Below are 19206 nucleotides of genomic sequence, written 5' to 3' on the forward strand. Positions count from 1 at the left end.
ATAAAGGAAAAGCAGTTAGCCAGTGATAGCATTTCAGAGGCAGTGATATATGAAAATTCCCTTAAGGCTAGTAGGGGGTGGTTCACCAAATTTAAGAAGTGTTTATTTATAAATTAAACAGCGCATTAGACAGGTATTGTATACTATAAGAAAGATTAAAGCAACAGGAATCATTTGGGGGTCTGGAGTGGGTTTAATTCAATTTACATTATTTCTAATGGGGAAAAATGATTCAGTTTTCAAACAAATTGCTTCTTTAACAGCCTTCCATTAAGTTCCAGAAACGAGGTTCCACTATACTTCATACGATCAAGTTAGCTACACATTTCTTCTCAATTTAACCTCATTGACGAGAAATTTAGTATGGATGTAATTCCAAAACACCTTTTCTTGGTAGGAAATAATGTAACCAAAGACAAAGGATAATTGTCTAATAATTTTTGATAATTTTTAAATGTATTTTCATTTCTTAAGCAGCCTGATATAAGCTCTTTGTTAAAAAAACAAAACAAAAAAAACCACAAAGGCCCACTGGATGAGTGCTGAACCTTCTGATGATTGGATTTTTAAACTGTCCCAGATGAATCAAGATCTGACTGAATTAAAAACTTCAGTCTCTACTCCAAACAGGCAGGCAGAGTTTCAGATGAGCTAGCCACTTCAGCATCCCCTGAATGGTTAGAGCGGTTTAAAAAAATGGCACCCCTAACAGTCCCGAATAATTTGATTGGTCAGAATCACATACAACCAAATCTATTACTCCTCTGCACATCAAGATGGTAGTTCAGAGGTCTTAGATCTTCATGGTCAAACCTGATAATGAATACGTCCCAGCAGAAAATAACAAACACAACAGAAACTGCGTCCAGGCCACTAAATTAAGTGGGTCTCAGTCCAGACCCAGTTGCCCAGTGAAACACTTACACACGTACTCATCCTCTATAGAGAAATTACCAATAAGTAGCATGCTGTTTTTCACATAGATTCAGAAACCCTTTATGGGAAATGTATCCACACCCAGAGAATGAAAACTAAGAACAAGTGTAGGTCAGGTCCTCTAAAGCTCTACTCCAACTGCTTCCTATGAGAGTTGCCACCTAGTGATTTTAATTTTTTAAGCCCAGGCAAGCTGCCAATTCAACACTAAAACCGGACTAACAACTGACTTTTCCTATTGCAACATCACCAGCAAGTCCTGTGCTTTCCCTCTTTTTCCTTTGCTTGCAAACAGCAATTCTCATTTTCAAAATCAACTAATTTGCTCTATAATCTGTTCCAATAGGAAGTTCTCAGAGAGCTGCCAATGGAATTACTCTTCCTCCTAGTGCCAAGAGGCCAACAAGTGGACAATTCAAAAAACCAAAACAGTGGATGTGAAGAAAAGATCGGCACTAAACACAATAAATGTGAAGACAGTAACAACGGGCCAACTCTGGACTTTAATATGTTCCACTTGCCAAAGTTCTACCTATTCTTGTGCTCTGGGCAGTAACTATACCAAAATAAAGGCTACATGTGAGAAATAAAATTGCACAGGGGAATATAGACTCAATATTTTGGATTACCAGGTTCCACTCAAGGCCTTGTCCATAGTACCACTGAAAAAAAATAACTCGACCTGAACCAAAGGTGGACTGGCCTCAGAAGTTCTTTCTGACCAGTGTGCCCAGGCCTGGCACAGGCATTAACTAGATAGCAAATATGACTATTTAACAAAACAAAACAAAAACACAAAGGAAATCTGAAGGAAGTCTGACAGTTTAGATGGCTGACCTTTCATTGGGAGGCACACCTTTAGCTACAGAGACTTCCCTACAGTATTCTTCTACCAAACAGTTTTATTAAAAACTGACCAATAATTAGACTGTTTTCACCTTTAGGGCATATATACACTTGTTTCACGATATGCTCCCACCCCTCACCCCGCCCCCCAACACACACCTTGGCAGCTCACAAAAAATCTGACCAACCGCTCCTCAGGTGTGATGATCCTGTTGAACTTTTGTAACTCAAATTCCATAAAAATAAGGCTGCACAGGTAACGCGCCATCTTTTTTAAAGTTCAAAATTCATTTGGATTGCCAGCAGAAATTTGCAGGTGGCCAGTTCCCTTTCCAGAGCCCCGAACGCCTGTGCGGAGACGCTTTCGGAAGCGGAGAATTCCTTCCTCCCCCGGTCGGCCTCGGTCCAGGTCAGACCCGAACTCCCGCAGGTGCCAGCGCTCACCACTGAGCCGCCGCCCCGCGCCAGGCCTCCCCGGAGGCTCCAGGACGCGCCCATCACGGGAAGCCCCTCGGAGACCAGGTTTCCAGACGCTCCGCGCGTCCTCCCGCTGCCTCCTCCCCGGGCAGCATCCTCGCGCCGGGAGGAGGGGCGGGGGCGCGCGTCCCCTGCCCGGGGGAGCGGGCACGGAGCCTGCAGGGGGCTGGACTCACCTTCGCGACAGAGCCCCATGACTTCGCGGTTTTTCCCAAACTCCTTGAAACTTTCGTCCAATTCCGTCCCTAGGAGACACACACACAGGAGGAGGGAGGCAGGTCAGTGCGGGTGTGACGCAGGCTCACGCACGCACGGAGTAGGTGCGGGCACCTCGCTTCCCCCAACCGAGCGATAGCATCTCCGACCCCGCGGGGCTGCGCACCGCGCGCGGGAGGGGACCGGCCCGAGGGGGCGCGCGGGGGGGGGGCGGGGGGCGGGCACTCACCGTCCTTCCCAGGAAGTTTGGAAGCCTCGACCCACAGATTCCACGACTGTCCCAGCATCGCTTCGGGACTGGGCAAGGGCCTGCGCTCCCCGACGGTCGCCATGGCGGCGGCGGCCGAGGTGGAGGCGGCGCTGGGGCCGCTGTCCTCCGGCCGTGGGCGCCGTGGCGGCGGCGGCGGCTGCCGCTGGGGCTGCGGAGGCTGCTGCTGCTGCTGCTGCCGGGCGGCCGCCGCCGCTGCTCCGCCCGCCGCCGCCGCCGCTCGGCGCGGCTCCCCCCTGACGTCATCCGCGGCCCGCTCCGACATTCTTTCCGCTCCTACAATGTAACAAAAAAGGGGGAAAAGAGTCGCGCGGGGGCCGCTTTTAAGGAGGCGCCGGGGAGTTCCGGCGGCGTGCGCGGCCCGCGGGCCGGGTGGGGCGCCTGACAGCCGCCCCGGCCGCCCAACCCGCCTCCCCCCGGGCCACCCCCCGCCCCGGGCGCAAAGTCCGCGCCGCCGGCTCGCTTTCGCTTTCGCCTCCCGCGGCCCTCGGGGGAGGGGACGAGCCGCCGGCCGCCACACTCCGCGGCGCAGGGTCCCCTGCCTGCCTCTGCCGCCAGCCCCGGCCCGGAGGCCGGCGCCCGCCTGCCCGCCCCCGCCGCTAGCGCCGGGGAGGCCCGAAACGCAGCCCGGCCCTCGGCTGCCCACCCTGAGGCCGCTCGCATCCCCGGCCCGGGCCCTTCCGTCCGCGCGTCCGTCCGAGCGGCGGCACCCGGACCGGCTCCCTTAAGCAGAGGCGCCTCCCGCCGCCTCCTCCCCCTCGCCGGTCCCTCCCTCTCAGCTCGCTCCGGCGAAGTTTGCACGTCAAGCCCCCGGAGTGGAGCCAGGGCGAAGTCGGAAACGCAGCTACCTACGGAGGAGCCGGCGGCCCACCCCGGGGCGCCGCCGAATGTGGTCCCCGTCGGGCCCTCCGATCGGGGCCGGGCGCGGGGCGCGGGGCGGGTGCAGGGAGCACGGAACCCTCCGCTCCCGGCGGCCACGCAGCTGTCAAAAGCATGAATGGGCCGCGGCCGCCGGGCGTGCGGGAAACCAGGGCGGGCAGGCGGGCGGGCGAGGAAACGCGGCCCAGGTGACGTTCCGGTGTCCGCCCAGGCCGCCACTGGAGGTCACAGCCTGTGCCTGGGGGACTTGAGCTTCTGTCCAGCAAAGAGGAGACCGTGCAATCAGTGTAAGATGGAGTGCAGGAGAGAGAAGAGGGGAACCCGCTGACAGATCTGGGAGACACTACCCCAAATTTCTGTTTCCCCTTCTGTTTCTCCTGCAAGTGATTAACCCCAAAAGTAATTTAAAAAAAAATCTGATTCACTTTGAAGTTGAGTTATTAGTCTCTCCCTCGTTGCTTAGTCAGGGCTGGAACACAGGGCTTAGGGCAATGCACAGCATTCCTAGAAAATGTTTAGAAGATACTGTTTTCTGTCCGATTTAGTTCACTAAATTAAACACCTCTCCCAACCACATACACACAGAGAGACCAAAGCTTTTTCTTCATTGATAAGGAAAGATGGTAAAAGGCTACTTAATGAAGAGCATGTGAAGATGTGAAAATCTGAAGGCTGGGACAAACAAGGATTTTGATCATGTTCACAGAGCACTAATATCAGCACTCCTGTGACACGTATTGTGGCTGCCTCCTCACAGGTGCTTTCTCTAGGTAGGGAGGAAGCAAGTTTACTCGTGGGGTTTTTTATCTAGCACATCTGGTGTGACAGAGGTGGCTAAAGAAACAAAGTCCAACTTGTAGAAAAATAAAAATGTTTAAAGAAGAGTAAAAATAAGGAAATGTTATTGCACCTAAATTCAACAAAGGGCTCTTTTGAAAAGGGTTGTTTTAAATTTTAGATTCAAACTTTTAAAGCTTTAGAAAAAATATGTGATTTATTTTGAAAAGATTTCAAAATAAGTATGTAAATTTTTTTTCTGGATTTCATGCAAACCTAACTTTCAAAAAGTGAAACTATGGATGCTTCCTGTCCTTAGCTAAGAAACAGTAAAAACAAAACAACCAAAAGAAACAACTAAAATGATAAAGAACAATTTCTAAAGTTTTAGCCCGATGAAAGTACCACTGAGAAAAATGCATGAGTAAAGCATGTAATTCCCTTGGTAACAATAGGGTTCCTAACTCTTGTCCCCCATGCAGACTTCTAATTTTTCATTCTTCCCAAATCACTGAAAAACTGTAGAAGTACATAAAAACATCTAACTTGTTTTGCCTACCTTAAAATACACAGCTTACGAATTACTTTGAATTTTATAATTCCACACTTAAGATAACTTGAAAATTTGAATTTTAATAGCATTTGGAGTTGCCACTAAAAAGAAAAGCTTAAGGCTACCCAACTATATAGATACCAAAGGGAGCTTGTCTATTGAATACGGACAGGGTGAGAAGGAAAATAGGGAGAATGGCAAAGGTGAAGTACAGTCCCACTTCCTCAAGACACTGCTTGGTTTCCCCCTTTTCACATGTGAACATACTTCAGGATTCACTGATACGACTGCTAGCCGATGGGCGCCAATATGGCAATTCTCTCCCTATCCCTGCTACCTCTTTTTTTACCCCTTCAAACTTTTTGATTGGTTTAGTAAAGAAAGCACAGCAGAGCGTAAAATGAAAAATACTAAGTATCTTCTTAGCATTGATAGTTATTAAATCATTACGAATACAGTTATCAATTACTGAGCACCTACTAGCATTGCCATTGATACTTTACTGCACTGTCTCAATTAATAGTCACAATTGTGTAAGGAAGAAGTTGTATTACTTAAAATTTACAGATAAGGAAAATGAGGGAGGGCTCTGGAGTAAGTCCCTATTAATTCTTTCTGGGTTCATATTCTGGCTCTCCCATTTGCAAGCTGTGTAACCTGAGCAAGTCGCCGAACTTATCTACACCACAGTTTAAAACAGAGTTAAAGCCAGGCTTCTTCTGAGGATTACATGAAAAGACCCATGGAAAGCACTTGGTATAATGTTTAACACAAAATAAATACTATAAATAAGTATCCTATATCAAGCCAAGCAACTCAGATCAATTCTTATCTGAGAAATTTATCATCAAGTTGAAGATGTAGGGACCAAGAGAATGGCAGGCAATTTCTGACATCTCTCTATCAATCTTTTCTGTTACAGCTAATACATTTTACCACACCCTCCTCATCCATAAGTCCTAACTCCTTCTAGATCAGGCAGTTTCTGATATCCATAATTGGTTTGGGTTTCCTAAAGGTTCGAATGAGTCACCAACAAAAGCCAAAACTGCTAGCCAAGCAACTACAGTGCTCCAATACTCAAATTTGGGCAGCATTTAAAAAGTGCTCCTTATACAAAGGGCACTGTCTATAAACAAGAGTACAACAGAAATTCAAACGTGGTTTTACCTACCAGGCCACAATAAAGAGCCTGATGGCTTCCTGCCTAAATACCCCTCTGCCGGAAGCCAGTCCATCCTTGCTGCTTGACACAGTCGCTGCAGGATAGAAACATCTGCACAGCATATGTTTCAAGGGGCCTGGCGTATATAGCATACTGTTCTTAATATGTTTGCTCCCCTTAGCGCTGTGTGTTTTAACCAAGGTCACCTCTCCGAGAAAGGTTGTTTCCCCAGGTAGGGATTTTTCCCTGAAGTTAGGGAGGGGATGAAACTCCTTAACTAAGTGCCAGGTGGGTAGTTAATCACTTTAACTACAAACAATCATGCTTAAGCTACATACTCTTTACTCCCTGGAATGGAGATAAGAAACGCCCTAACCTTTGTAATAGAAATTGACAGGATTAAAATCAACTGGTATAAATACGGATGTAACAAGACAATAAACGGCAGAACCTCTCTGGAGATCCAGACCAGAACTTGGCTGGAGATCATGGCTGGAGATCCTGGCTAGGCTGCTGATCAACTGAACACTGTCTCTGTGTCCTTCCTTCTTCGCCAACTCCGTCTACGCCTTTGGGAACCCCTGGACCTGCTGGGGTTGGACCCCGGCAACCCTCCTCTGTATTCAAAAATATAAAAAGAAAATGACCCAATACAATTTACATTAATGTAAGGTAATTATTTTAATATAGCAGTGTGCCTTGCATACGATCAATTGGTTCTCCTATCAGTACACTTCTGATGTTTTGTAGCTCGAAGGACCTTTGGGATCTGTCAGCACAGATAGTGGTATGTATCATAAGGTTTGAGTAATGAGGACTCAAGTTTTCAAATGGTTCCTGATTACCTACCACACACCAGGCACTCTGCTAGGCACAAGGTGAACACAATATAGTAATTTCGCTGAGGACATGAGAAGAGTAAGAAGTAGGAGAAACATTTAATTCATCAAAATGCTCTTATGGAAAAAGCTGTAACCACCAATTAGATTGTTTGTGGCTTAAGAGCTAGGCCGTCAGAAGTGAAACGCTGCCAAGTTCTGAGCATTTCATCCCTTCCAGGGATGTATTTAAAATATGGCCTTACTTCACCATCCAAATTTAGGGATGTTCCCAGGAGGTGCCAAGGGTAACAAGGTCTCTCTTAACAAGAATGATTATTTGCACAACAGATTCACTGTAAATGCTTTGTTCAAACACCAAAGACATCACTAAGTGAAAAGAAAGGTTGATCTTTCCAGTTTTTAATTCCAGTTTGATGCAAAATGGCTAAAAATTTCCTAAAATTTTGTAAGATGCAAGACCCCACACAACCAGCCTTTTTATTTAGAAAAAACCACTGATCCCAATACAACATTGTAATAAACTTAAAAACCAGCAACTACAGTATAGTTATCAGTGCAAATTACAGGGTTGGTAACAGAGATTCTCCACTATCAACCCCAAAGGACTGCCTTCATTTTAGTAACAAGAAACTCGGATCCACTGAATTAGATGTATTGGCTCTGGTTTCTTGATTTCGTCCTAAAATTGGCTGAGCCTATGTTTGTATCCCCTCTCCCTCCTCTGACCACACCTCTCTCTTTCCTTCTTTCTTCTCCAGACAGAGCCAGGGCTCTCTTTTGCATATGGGGTATGGCAGGCAAGGCCCATTCTTAATTGTGCTCCCAGTAGTGAAATACCATATCTTATAGACTGTCATACATACATCAGTATTCCAGTAGAGGGAGAACAGTGGAAGGAGGAAATGGAATTTATCAGCTCAGTGGCTGGAATTGCTGACAATCAAGTGCAAAATTAGGAAAAATATGAAGAGCTGAAAAGAGGAGACTTAAAGATTAGGGTAATTATCTTTTTAAAGACTTAACCTGTACATGTATTCATTGTACACACTGTTATCAGTTGCCAAGAAGTTCAAAGCTTTGTATTTTTAGTTTGTTTTCTTAATCATATTTGTGTAACTACATATACATTCTCCCAAAGAAACATTCACCAGTCATAGAAAACTTTGAAAGAGAAAAATTTAAGAATATATACATAAAAGGTAATAAATTATAACTTTAAACTGAATAATGCTCAAATAGTTCTAGGAATTTAATACTGGCCTGTTTTTATTAACTACTGACAAGCTTGATTTAAAATCTTCATTTAAAGCCTTCAGGTAAAGTAGTTTTTAAAAAGTAGAGAGAAAGGATTAAGTTATAGAAAAGGAATGGAAAAGTTGGGCCAACATTTAGCTATAAAAAGAGGCTGACTGTTTCGAGTTCCAGTGCACTGCCTCAGATACAATAAAATGCAAAATTAAACACACTGTTAAAAATAATTCCGATGACATCTTTGTTCTGATACAGCTTTCACCGAACTGGCTGTAAATATCATCATCTGATGGGCCCATCAGTTAGAGTATGGATTCTAGAACCAATCTGCCCAGGCGAATCCCAATTCTACCACTTGCTAGCTGTTAACTCTGGGGAAATCATTTAACCTCTCTGTGCCTGCTTCCTCATCTATGAGTGAAAGAGAAGTAACTACTTCATGAGAAGATTAAGAAAGTGAATATAAGTGTTAGCTATTATTAGCGCCATGCCTGTCACATAGTGAGCCCGGATTCTAATCTCTCCATGTTACACGATCAGATCAGTCTGCAGAATGAAGCACGGCTTTCGCTATGTCAGTCCTTGCTCTAACACTTTTAGGAGCTCCCCTGACCACTGAATTCAATAAAAACTTCTCTTCTAGCACTCAAGGAGTGCCCCAGTCCCAAGCCCTCTGGAACTAAGTGTCCCCTCCAGCGGGCACTCTATAGTCCAGCCAAAATGACCAATGCATAGCTTCAAACATGTTGTCTACTCTAGCTCCCGAGCCTTTGTTCATACAGGTCACTCCATCTATAATACTTTCCTCCCCTTGGTTGAAACCCTACCGTTCAATCAAGTCCCTCTGCAAAGTCCATGTCTTTAAGAAAGCATTTCCTTATCCCTCACATTAAGCATACAGGAACTCATCCCCACCCCTAAATCATCGGACTTCATGAACTGGGGTTAGGAGTACAAGGCTCTGAAGTCAAGGTGACAATGAGATGTATGCTTATTCTCCCAGAGATCAACAGTTTCACTCCCAAGGTAAGGGTGTTATTTGAAACTTGGAACTCACCTCCCCACACACCATAAGATCTGTGGGTGCCAGCCCCCCAAGCTAGTCCACAAAGTGCGTTAGGGCTGAACTCTCAACTAATAGTGCAGGTGTACTGGTACAAGAGGGAAGGCTCAACATTGATCTTTCCTCCCCCTTTCCTCAGCAAAATTCCAGCTCTAAGTAAGGTCACAGAACCAGCAAACAAACCCACTTCCCCCACCCCACTTTTCTATATTATGTTTTCTTTTTGTTACTCCTCACCTGAGGATATTTTTTCCATTGACTTTTAGAGAGTAGAAGGAAGGGAGGGAAGGAAAGAAGGAGGGAGGAGAGAAAAAGGGGGGAGGGGGAGAGGGGGAGAGAGAGGAGGGGCAGGGAGGGAGGGAGAGAGAGGGAGAGAGAGAGAGAGAGAAAGAGAGAGAGAGACATTGATGTGAGAGAGACATCGATTGGCTGGCTGAGGATGGAACCCGCAACCCAGGTACATCAAACAGAAATTGAACCCGAGATCCTTTGGTGAATGGTCTGATGCTCTAACCACATATTTTCTCATATAAAAAGGGAGACCTTAACCCCATTAACTTTTTAGATAGTCCCTAAACCTTTCTTCCCAGAAACATAAAATCACTACAATCCCATGGCCATTCTGATTGTAAATGGCACCATCTATGACTCAAGGCAAAGTTTCTGACCTTTTAACTTGTTCAGTCTATTTTAACCTCTCATGATCACATAAAATCTCCAGGACACAGAGGCCCTGATCCGCTTCTCCACTTTCGACTCCTTTCTCTTCTTCCTTCTCCACATCCTCCTCCCCACCAAACTGCTCTAAGTGAGGAACTTCAGGAGCAGAAATGGTGAACTGAAATAATATTGCTACAGGTGAGAAATCTACCTTTGCTACTTTCCAGACCTTCTTGCCCCTCTCCACTTCAGAAAAATGGGTATTTTCACAAAGCATCAGTTTCAATGATTTGTGGGGGCAGGGGCAACAGAGCAGCAATCACAAGTGGGTGGTTAGTAGGCTAGAATCCCGTTTACCAGGTATTTCTTTAAACACAAAGCCAAATAGATAAATTGGACTTCATCAAAATTATTAAACTTTTGTGCTTCAAATAATACCTTCAAGAAAGTGAAAAGACAACACATAGAATGGAGAAAATTTGTACAAATTATATATCTGATAAGGTACTTGTATATCTGGAATATCCTATCTAATAAAGAGGCAATATGCAAATTGACCATCACTCCAACACACAAGATGGCTGCCCCCATGTGGACACAAGATGGCCAACAGGGGAGGGCAGTTGTGGGCGATCAGGACAGCAGGAGAGGGGAGTCGTGGGCGATCAGGACAGCAGGGGAGGGCAGTTGTGGGCGATCAGGACAGCAGGGGAGGGCAGTTGTGGGCGATCAGGACAGCAGGGGAGGGCAGTTGTGGGCGATCAGGGCAGCAGGGGAGGGCAGTTGGGGGTGACCAGGCCAGCAGGGGAGGGCAGTTGGGGGTGACCAGGCTGGCAGGGGAGGGCAGTTGGGGGTAACCAGGCCAGCAGGGGGGGGCAGTTGGGAGGGACCAGGCCTGAAGGGGAGGATAGTTAGGGGTAACCAGGCTGGCAGTGGAGGGCAGTTATGGGGCGACCAGGCTGGCAGGGGAGGGCAGTTAGGGCCAGCAGAGGAGCAGTTAGGCATTGATCAGGCTGGCAGGGGAGTGGTTAGGGGGTGATCAGACTGACAGATAGAAGCAGTTAGGGGCAATCAAGCAGGCAGGCAGAGCGGTTGACAGCCAGCAGTCCTGGATTGTGAGAGGGATGTCTGACTGCCCGTTTAGGCCTGATCCCACTGGGTCTAAACGGGCAGTCGGACATCCCTTGAGGGGTCCCAGATTGGAGAGGGTGCAGGCTGGGCTGAGGGACACACCCCCACCCCATGCACGAATTTCGTGCACTAGGCCTTTAGTATATATATATATATATATATATATATATATATATATATATATATATATATATATATATATATAAGAACAAATAATCCAATTTTCAAAATGGGCAAAAGATCTCAATAGGTACTTCTCCAAAGAAAATAATACAAATGACCAATAAGCAAATGAAAAGTTGCTCAACATCATTTGTTATTAGAGAAATACAGATCAAAACCACAATAATACCACTACACACCTACTATGATGGCTAGTAAGTAAATAAGAACAAACAAACACAAACAAAAAATGACAAGTGTTGGTTAGGATGTGAGGAATTAAATCCTTGTGCATGTCTGGCATATTGTAAAATGGTCCAGTCCCTGTGGAAACAGCCTGGCAGTTCCTCAGAAGGTTAAACACAGAATTACAATGGGATCCAACAATTCCATTTCTAGGTATCTACACTAATAAAAGAGAAACATGCAAATTAGTGTCACTCTGCTACACTCATCAGCCAATTGGATGAGTACGCAAATTAACCCAACAAAGATGGCGGTTAATTTGCATACATAGGCACCCAGCGGCCTGGGTCCCGGGAACATCATCGGCACCCAGGTCACTCCGAGGTAGGCCCCGTGTGGGCCCTGAGCAGCGTAGGAAGGGACTGAGCCAGGGGGCTCCTGGGCAGGGATGGAGCCAGCCATCGGAGCTGCGGGAGGCCCCTGCCCAAGCTTAAAGCCTTGGCCAGAGGTGTCAGGCCTGGGAGGGGGGCAGAGCTGGTGATCAGGGGGAGGTGGGGGTCCCCTGCCCAGACCTGATGCCTGGGCCAGAGGCGTCAGGCCTGGGCGGGGGTCCGAGCCAGCGATCAGAGGGGTCTGGGAGTCCCCTGCCCAGGCCTGACACCTCAGCCAGAGGCATCAGGCCTGGGCAGGGGGGCAGAGCTGGCGATTGGAGGGGTCTGGGGGTTCCCTGCCCAGGCATGATGCCTTGGCCAGAGGTGTCAGGCCTGGGCAAGGGGCCGATTTGGCGATCGGAGGGTGATGGGGGTCATGCCTCTGGCCGAGGCGTCAGGCCTGGGTGGGGGGCCGAGCCGGTGATCAGAGTGAACTACAGAGGAAACACCTTTTCTGACCGCTCATTGGCTAAGCTCCCTGTATGCCACTGGTAATATTCTTAGTAACTTGGGTAATAAGAATCCAAAAAGGTGATCTAGGGTTTTTCACCATACTCCTGGCAAAAAAAACGAAGGTCTGCTGCTGGAGGGCTAAGAAATGTCATATCCTGCCCTAGCCAGTTTGGCTCAGTGGATAATGCCTTGGCCGACCGCAGGGTCTGGGTTCAATTCTGACCAAGGGCATGTACCTAGGTTGCAGGCTCCTCCCTGGCCGGGGCCCAGGTCAGGGCTCATGCAGGAGGTAACCAATCAAAGTGTTCCTCTCACTTTGATGTTTCTCTCTGTCTTTCCCTTTCTCTTCCACATTCTCTAAAAATCAATGGAAACATATCCTCAGGTGAGGATAAAAAAAATAATAAAGAAATGTCATATCCTATGAAAGACACATCTTGAAAATGCCTAAAGAAAGTTGTCATTTTTTCATGGTGAAGGGACTGGAGTCCGTGTTGATGAAAAAACCTTGCTGGCTGCAGTGACTGGCAGTGGCTGCAGCAGCGGGGTGATGGGGCTGGTGCCTTCCCCTGATCAGCCTGGTCACCTCCCACAAAGGGAGGCCAGACTGCGGCTTAGGCCTGCTCCCCAGGGGGAGCAGGGAGCAGGCCTAAGCGGTCAGTAGGACATCTCCTGAGGGCTCCCAATATGTGAGAGAGGGCAGGCTGGGCTGAGGGCCCCCCCGCCCCGAGTGCACGAATTTCATGCACCTGGCCCCTAGTATACTCAAAAGAACTGAAAGCAGGGGCTCAAAGAGATACTTATACAGCAATGTTCATAACAGCATTATTTATAATAGTCAAAATGTGTAAACACCTCTAGTGTCCATCAACTAATGAACAGATAAAATGTGGTATATTTACACATAGGAACATTATTCAGTCACTAAAAGTAATGCTACAACATGGATGAACCTCAAAAACAAGTAAAAGAAACAGACACAAAAGGCCACATATCATGTGATTCCACTTATATGAAATATCCAGAATAGGCAAACCCATAGAGACAGAAAGCAGATGAGTGGCTTCAGGATCTGGTGAGAGGGGAGGGTGGAGAGTACTGCTGGGTGGAAATGGGGTCTCCTTTGGGGTGAACATGTTCTGGACCTAGAGAGAGGTGATGGCTGAGTATCATCATGAATACACTAAAAACTATCCAATGGGTAAATTTGTGGTACTTGAATTATATTTCAATAAAGCTATTATTTTTTAAAATATATTTTATTGAGTTTTTTACAGAGAGGAAGGGAGAGGGATAGAGAGTTAGAAACATCGATCAGCTGCCTCCTGCACACCCCGCACTAGGGATGTGCCTGCAACCAAGGTACATGCCCTTGAGCAGAATCGAACCTGGGACCCTTCAGTCCGCAGGCCAACGCTCTATCCACTGAGACAAACTGGTTAGGGCAAGCTATTATTTTTTTTAAGCCAACATTAAAACTTGAAAAATTTCATACAAAATTCCAGATTGACGTCTCTTGAAAAATCTCTATGATCTCACACAAGGTCCCTCATGACAACCATCAGCTGCCACTAAAGCTGGACCTGAAGCCAGCTCTCCACGCCCCACTCTAGGCATACTTGATCTCCGCCTCCGTGAGCTTCTCTGTGCAAGGAGGATCATGACAGCATGTACCTCATCAGGCTGTCATGAGGAGTCAATGGGTTAAATGCTGAGAAACGCACCTGGCTCATAGTCAGTGCTCCCTGCTCAGTAAGCGTTAGCTGCTTTCATATTTTCTGATACCTCAACCTTTTTATAGAGAAATAAATGGCAATTGTTTTCCAATTTTTAAAAAATGTTTTTATTGATTTCAGAGAGGAAGGGGGAGGGAGAGAGAGATAGAAACATCAAAGATGAGATAGAAAAAAAAAAAAAAAAAGATGAGATAGAATCACTGATCAGCTGCCTCCTGCTGGCCCACAATGGGGATCGAGCCTGCAAACCAGGCATGTGCCCTGACTGAGAATCGAATTGCGACCTCTTGGTTCATAGGTCAACCACGCTCAACAAATAGAAGTATAGCATATAATGTAGCAATCCAAAAGAAAGAAGTGGTAAAACAGCCAAAATAAGAGTTTTTAAAAAGCAACATATAAAATACTATACATAATACACTGAGTGGCCACATTATTATGACCTCCTGACGTTTGTAGACAAATTAGCTATAATTTCACACTGAAGTTGCTAGAGGGCGAGACCATAATAAATAAGGAAGCAGGTTGTTTACCACGACAGTAGAAGTGATTTTTTTTTTCTGAAGATATGGATAAACAACGCGATTTAACAGCCTTTGAACGTGGGATATATTTGAACATGAGTGGCCAGATTATTATGACCACCCCATCAGTACTTCATTGGGCCACCTTTTGCCTTCAATACTGCAGCGATTCTTCTTGGCATTGACTCCACGAGATGTTGAAAGGTGATGCGAGGAACCTGACACCATGCCTGATGAATAGCACTGTCCAGTTCTGTGAGATTTGATGGTTGTGGAACCAGCTGCCTGATGGCTCTTTTAACTTCATCCCACAAATGCTCAATTGGATTGAGATCTGGTGATTGTGGGGGCCACCTAAGCAAGGTAAAGTCTCCCTCATGTTCTTGAAAGCACTCCTGCACAATACGAGCACCGTGGCATGGCACATTGTCTTGTTGGAAGAAGCCATCTCCAATGGGATATGCCATCCACATGATAGGATGAACTTGATCAGCAACGATACTTAGGTATGTTGTGCTACTCAGATGTTGTTCCACATGAATTAAAGGGCCCAAATCATGCCAGGAAAACATGCCCCAAACCATGACACTGCCCCCACCAACTTGAAGGGTTGTACTCATGCATGTGGGGTGCATGCTTTCATGCTGTTTCTGACAAATTCTCACTCTGCCATCTGCATGATGCAACTAGAAATGTGATTCAACGGACCACATGACTTTTTTCCAATGCTCGACTGTCGAATCCTTGTGTTCCAGTGTGAATTATCTTGGTATCTTGGAGACGTTTTATCTTGGTAACTGCAGACAGCAAAGGTGTTCGAACAGGCCTTCGGCTTCCATATCCCATACGATGCAGTGTATGGCTAATTTGCCTACAAACGTCAGGTGGTCATAATAATCTGGCCACTCAGTGTATGTGTCTATTTTTGTGAAAAAGCAATAACTATGATAATGATAACTCTGTCCATAGAAAACAGTCCAGATAACTTTGGATTTATGGGGAGCAGAAAGTGAAAGAATGTAATTAAAGGGGCTTGTTATTAACATACATATTTATGTAATACTTACATTTTTCTAGCTTTATTGAAATATAATTGACATATAACATTGTGTAAATTTAAAGTGTACAATGTGGTGATTTTATATATATATAAAATTAGCTGACACATCCATCACCTCACATAGTTATCTAATTTTGTTTAATGACAAACTTTTATAACCAGAATATTTTTTAAAATATATTTTTATTGATTTCAGAGAGGAAGGGAGAGGGAGAGGGAGATAGAAACATCAATGATGAGAATCATTGATCAGCTGCCTTCTTCACACCCCCTATTGGGGACTGAGCCTGCAATCTGGCCATGTGCCCTTGACCGGAATGGAACCCGGGACTCTTCAGTCTGTAGGCAGGCCCTCTATCCACTGAGCCAAACCGGCCAGGGCTAACCAGAATATTTTTTAAAAGAAGAAGAAATTCTAATTTTGTTTGAGACTTCTGTGAGATTGTCACAAAATTCAATCACTTGAGTAGCAATATTACAGACTGGTGAAACCGGGGCCATTTGCTTTCCTCTGAAACCCAGAGGCTGGGATTCCCAGGCACCAACCCCTTTGGTTGCTTTCCTCCTGTGGAGTGCGTATTTCACTGCTGCCAAAAGCAGAGATTCTAAACTCTTTGGCCTGGCAGTCAACACCTTTCCCTATCTGGCCAAACATCCTTTTTATAGCGTTATCACCCTTCACTCCTAATTACAAAGACTCCACTCCGGCTAAAAAAGACACAAAATACATATCTTTACAATGTTTTCCCATATGCCCTTTTAAAAAATTGAGATAAAATTCACTTAATATAAAATTTACCATTTTAACAATTTTAAAGTGTACACTTAGTGACATTTAGTATATTCACAATGTGATGCATCCATTATCATTATCTGGTTCCAGAACACTTTCATCACCCCAAAAGGAAACCCTGTACCCAGTAAGCAGTCACTCCTCTCCCATCCCTCCCCCTAACCCCTAGAAGCCACATCTGTCTTCTGTCTCAAAAGTTTTGCCTATTTTGGATTTTCTGCATCATACAATATGTGAACTTTTGTTTCTGGCTTCTTTCAGTTAGCATAATGCTTTTGAGGCTCAATACTTTCTCTTTCCAGATGAATAATATTCCACTGTGTGCATATCCCATGTTTTTTATTTTTTTATCCATTCACCAGCTGATGGACATTTGGGCTGTTTCTACTTTTTGAGTGTGGTGAATAGTTGCGGGCCATTATCTTTCCCTTCCTTCAGTTTCACATGCAAATCAAAGTCAAGCTTTCATGTGAGTTTCAAATCAACTCTTACCCTCCCCAAGTTAGCCTGGCCCAGAGTCCTCAGCTTACTCTGAATCCCTCCACTTCTACACCCAAGGTAGCAAATTGTCAACACATGGCAGAATCCTAGACTTATTTAGGTAGACTCAAACTGTTTGCATTTCTTAAATTAGTTGCTAACATAGGAAACCTCAAGGAAAATCATTAAGGTCAAGATTCCAGTTCCTTTAAAAACCTGGAAGGTCTGGCAACATCATCTCTTGCCTGGGTTAACCGCTGATGAACTGGTCTTAGTGCTTTTATCCTTTCCCCCTGCACCCTACCTCAATATAGTACCCCCCAATAGTTTCATTCAAACAGAAGTCAGATCAAGTCACTCCGGTACTCACATTCCAGTGACCTCCTACTTCTCCCAAAGCCACGGCCTGCATGGCCTATGAGGTGGCGTACACAGGTCTTGTGCCTGTCTGTCTGTGTCTCCTCCCACTCTCCTGCCTGCTCATTCAGCTCTGGCCTTCTCCTTTCCGTTGCTTGGACAACCCAGGCAGGCTCTACTTTAGGCCTTTGCACTGAATGTTCACTGTATCTCCAGGAAGTTCAGTGGTTCACTCCTTCACAGTCAGTACTAAAATCTCACCTCAAAAAATCCAACCCTGACCACCCTTACTTAAAATTGTAAGCCCACCCCTCATCCGCACTCCTGATTTTCCTTATCCTGACCTGCTATTTCTAACCAGTCATCATCATCTAATATAATGAAAAATGTACTTATTGATTGCATTTGCTATCTATTATCTGTTTCCTTCCATTAAAAGGTATCACAATGGCAGGGACTTTTGTCCCTTTGATTTCCTACTTAATTCCCAGTGCCCAGAAAAGCACAACACATGGTAGACATGCAGTAACAATTGCTGAATGGATACTGGGCTTACAATCAGCTGACACTGAAAAGGGGCTGCCCTTTAGATTGGTCACGTGATAGTTCCCCAGGTCCACCTGGCCCATTTCATTCTTCTACCTGTTTGGTCCCTGCAGACATGAGCTTGTGACACTTCTTTTTCCCCTGCCCCTTGTCATTGACTTCCTAGTATCATGTTAATCTTTTCAGCAGAATAGTATTAAAAAAAGGATATCATAATTGTAGTCTGTGGAAATCACCTACTATTTTCCTTCTCAAAGACAATCCCTCTGCATATAGAAGCTAAATAAACAGTTAGGGACTAAAGTGCTCCTCTGGCATTTCTGTCAAATGTTTCCTCCCTACCTTCCCCCCAAATCTCACCACTTCCGGCTGCTGACCACCATTTAGGAAAGTGCTGCTTCTCTCTTCTCTGGCACTGCCCAGGCATCCCACCGCGAGGGTCACCTTCGTGATGACCTGGGCGACCACAGAAGGATGCTATGCGCTGCTGCCCAATCAGCTTTAGGCCAGAAAAATGTAAGGGCCTATTTTGAGGGTGGAGACTTCAGAGCTGCCCAGTACTGTGTTCTTCTAAACATCTAACCAGAACTGCCACACCTTTCCTGACACTCCTGTTTCTGTCTGAAATTGTTATCTTTGCAGATGAATGTGCATGATGCCCAAAATGTTTCCATCTTTATTATAGTTGCAACCTGACTGAGGCATTGCATTTGTTGCCTAAATATGTAAACTGATCAATTTCAAACGCTAAACATCCTTTGGTCTCTCCTGTTTGGATTCTGTTCCGTTTTATCCTTCAATAACTTGTGTTAAACCTCATCTTAACATGTAAGCCCCCTCATTGCTTTTAGGACATGGGAGGATGAATCTTTTTTTTTTTAATAAAAATTTCTCCAGGAAAAAGTTCATTCGATTTGATAGCGTTCCACACTGGCACCACACTGTGCAGCTGGGGTGTGGCAGAAGGACCTTGGCCAGGCAAGGGAGAGGGAGCCCATAGAGGCCGACTGTGCAGGATCTCTACAGATGAGGTTTTTGTAACTTCACCAAGTGGTTCATTTAGTTGAAAGCTTAAAGTTACTTTTTTTTTTTTTTTTAACCAGCGTCTTCAAAGTTTAAAATAGAACACAAAATTAAAAGAATCTATGGGACACACATAAAGCATTTCTCCAGAATATTTTCCCCTTTTTCAATTATGTGAAACTTACCATCCCTCCTCCCCAAATAGTGACTGCACAATGGCAAACATGTAGTAAGAAACTAATGATGTCTGCTGTTTTTGAAATGAGCACAGAGCCATCTGGCGGCTGGACAAAGGTACTGGGCCCAGGAAGTATGCCTGTTTACAATTTGCTTAGGACCTTCCCAGCCCTGAGCAGCTAGCCAAGTCTATGTTGCTTGTGGAGAGAAAACA

General features: G+C 45.4%; 2 protein-coding genes across 11 annotated transcripts in view; both read right to left on the reverse strand.

The window, feature by feature from the left end:
- ATXN7 (ataxin 7) overlaps nucleotides 1-19206 on the reverse strand; it is a 164242-nt gene that overhangs the window by 101362 nt on the left and 43674 nt on the right. For 4 of the 10 annotated variants that reach the window (XM_059663067.1, XM_059663065.1, XM_059663068.1 and 1 more), the window contains 2 exons: nucleotides 2705-3019; nucleotides 2436-2504 (listed from right to left, as the gene is read on the reverse strand). The exons of 1 other annotated variant lie outside the window; for it this stretch is intronic. In XM_059663067.1, coding sequence (XP_059519050.1) covers nucleotides 2436-2504; nucleotides 2705-3008 — 373 coding nt within the window. In that variant the 5' untranslated portion in view covers nucleotides 3009-3019. Of the gene's footprint in view, nucleotides 1-1941; nucleotides 2414-2435; nucleotides 2505-2704; nucleotides 3020-3389; nucleotides 3530-3591; nucleotides 3943-19206 lie in introns of those variants that run through there. 5 more of the 10 variants (XM_059663064.1, XM_059663061.1, XM_059663060.1 and 2 more) reach the window with 5 other exon arrangements.
- The window catches only part of SYNPR (synaptoporin), a 564283-nt gene that overhangs the window by 25949 nt on the left and 519128 nt on the right, over nucleotides 1-19206 (reverse strand). The window lies entirely within an intron of this gene.

The sequence above is a fragment of the Myotis daubentonii genome, chromosome 14 (genome assembly GCF_963259705.1).
Source record: "Myotis daubentonii chromosome 14, mMyoDau2.1, whole genome shotgun sequence".
Taxonomy (NCBI): Eukaryota; Metazoa; Chordata; class Mammalia; order Chiroptera; family Vespertilionidae; genus Myotis; species Myotis daubentonii.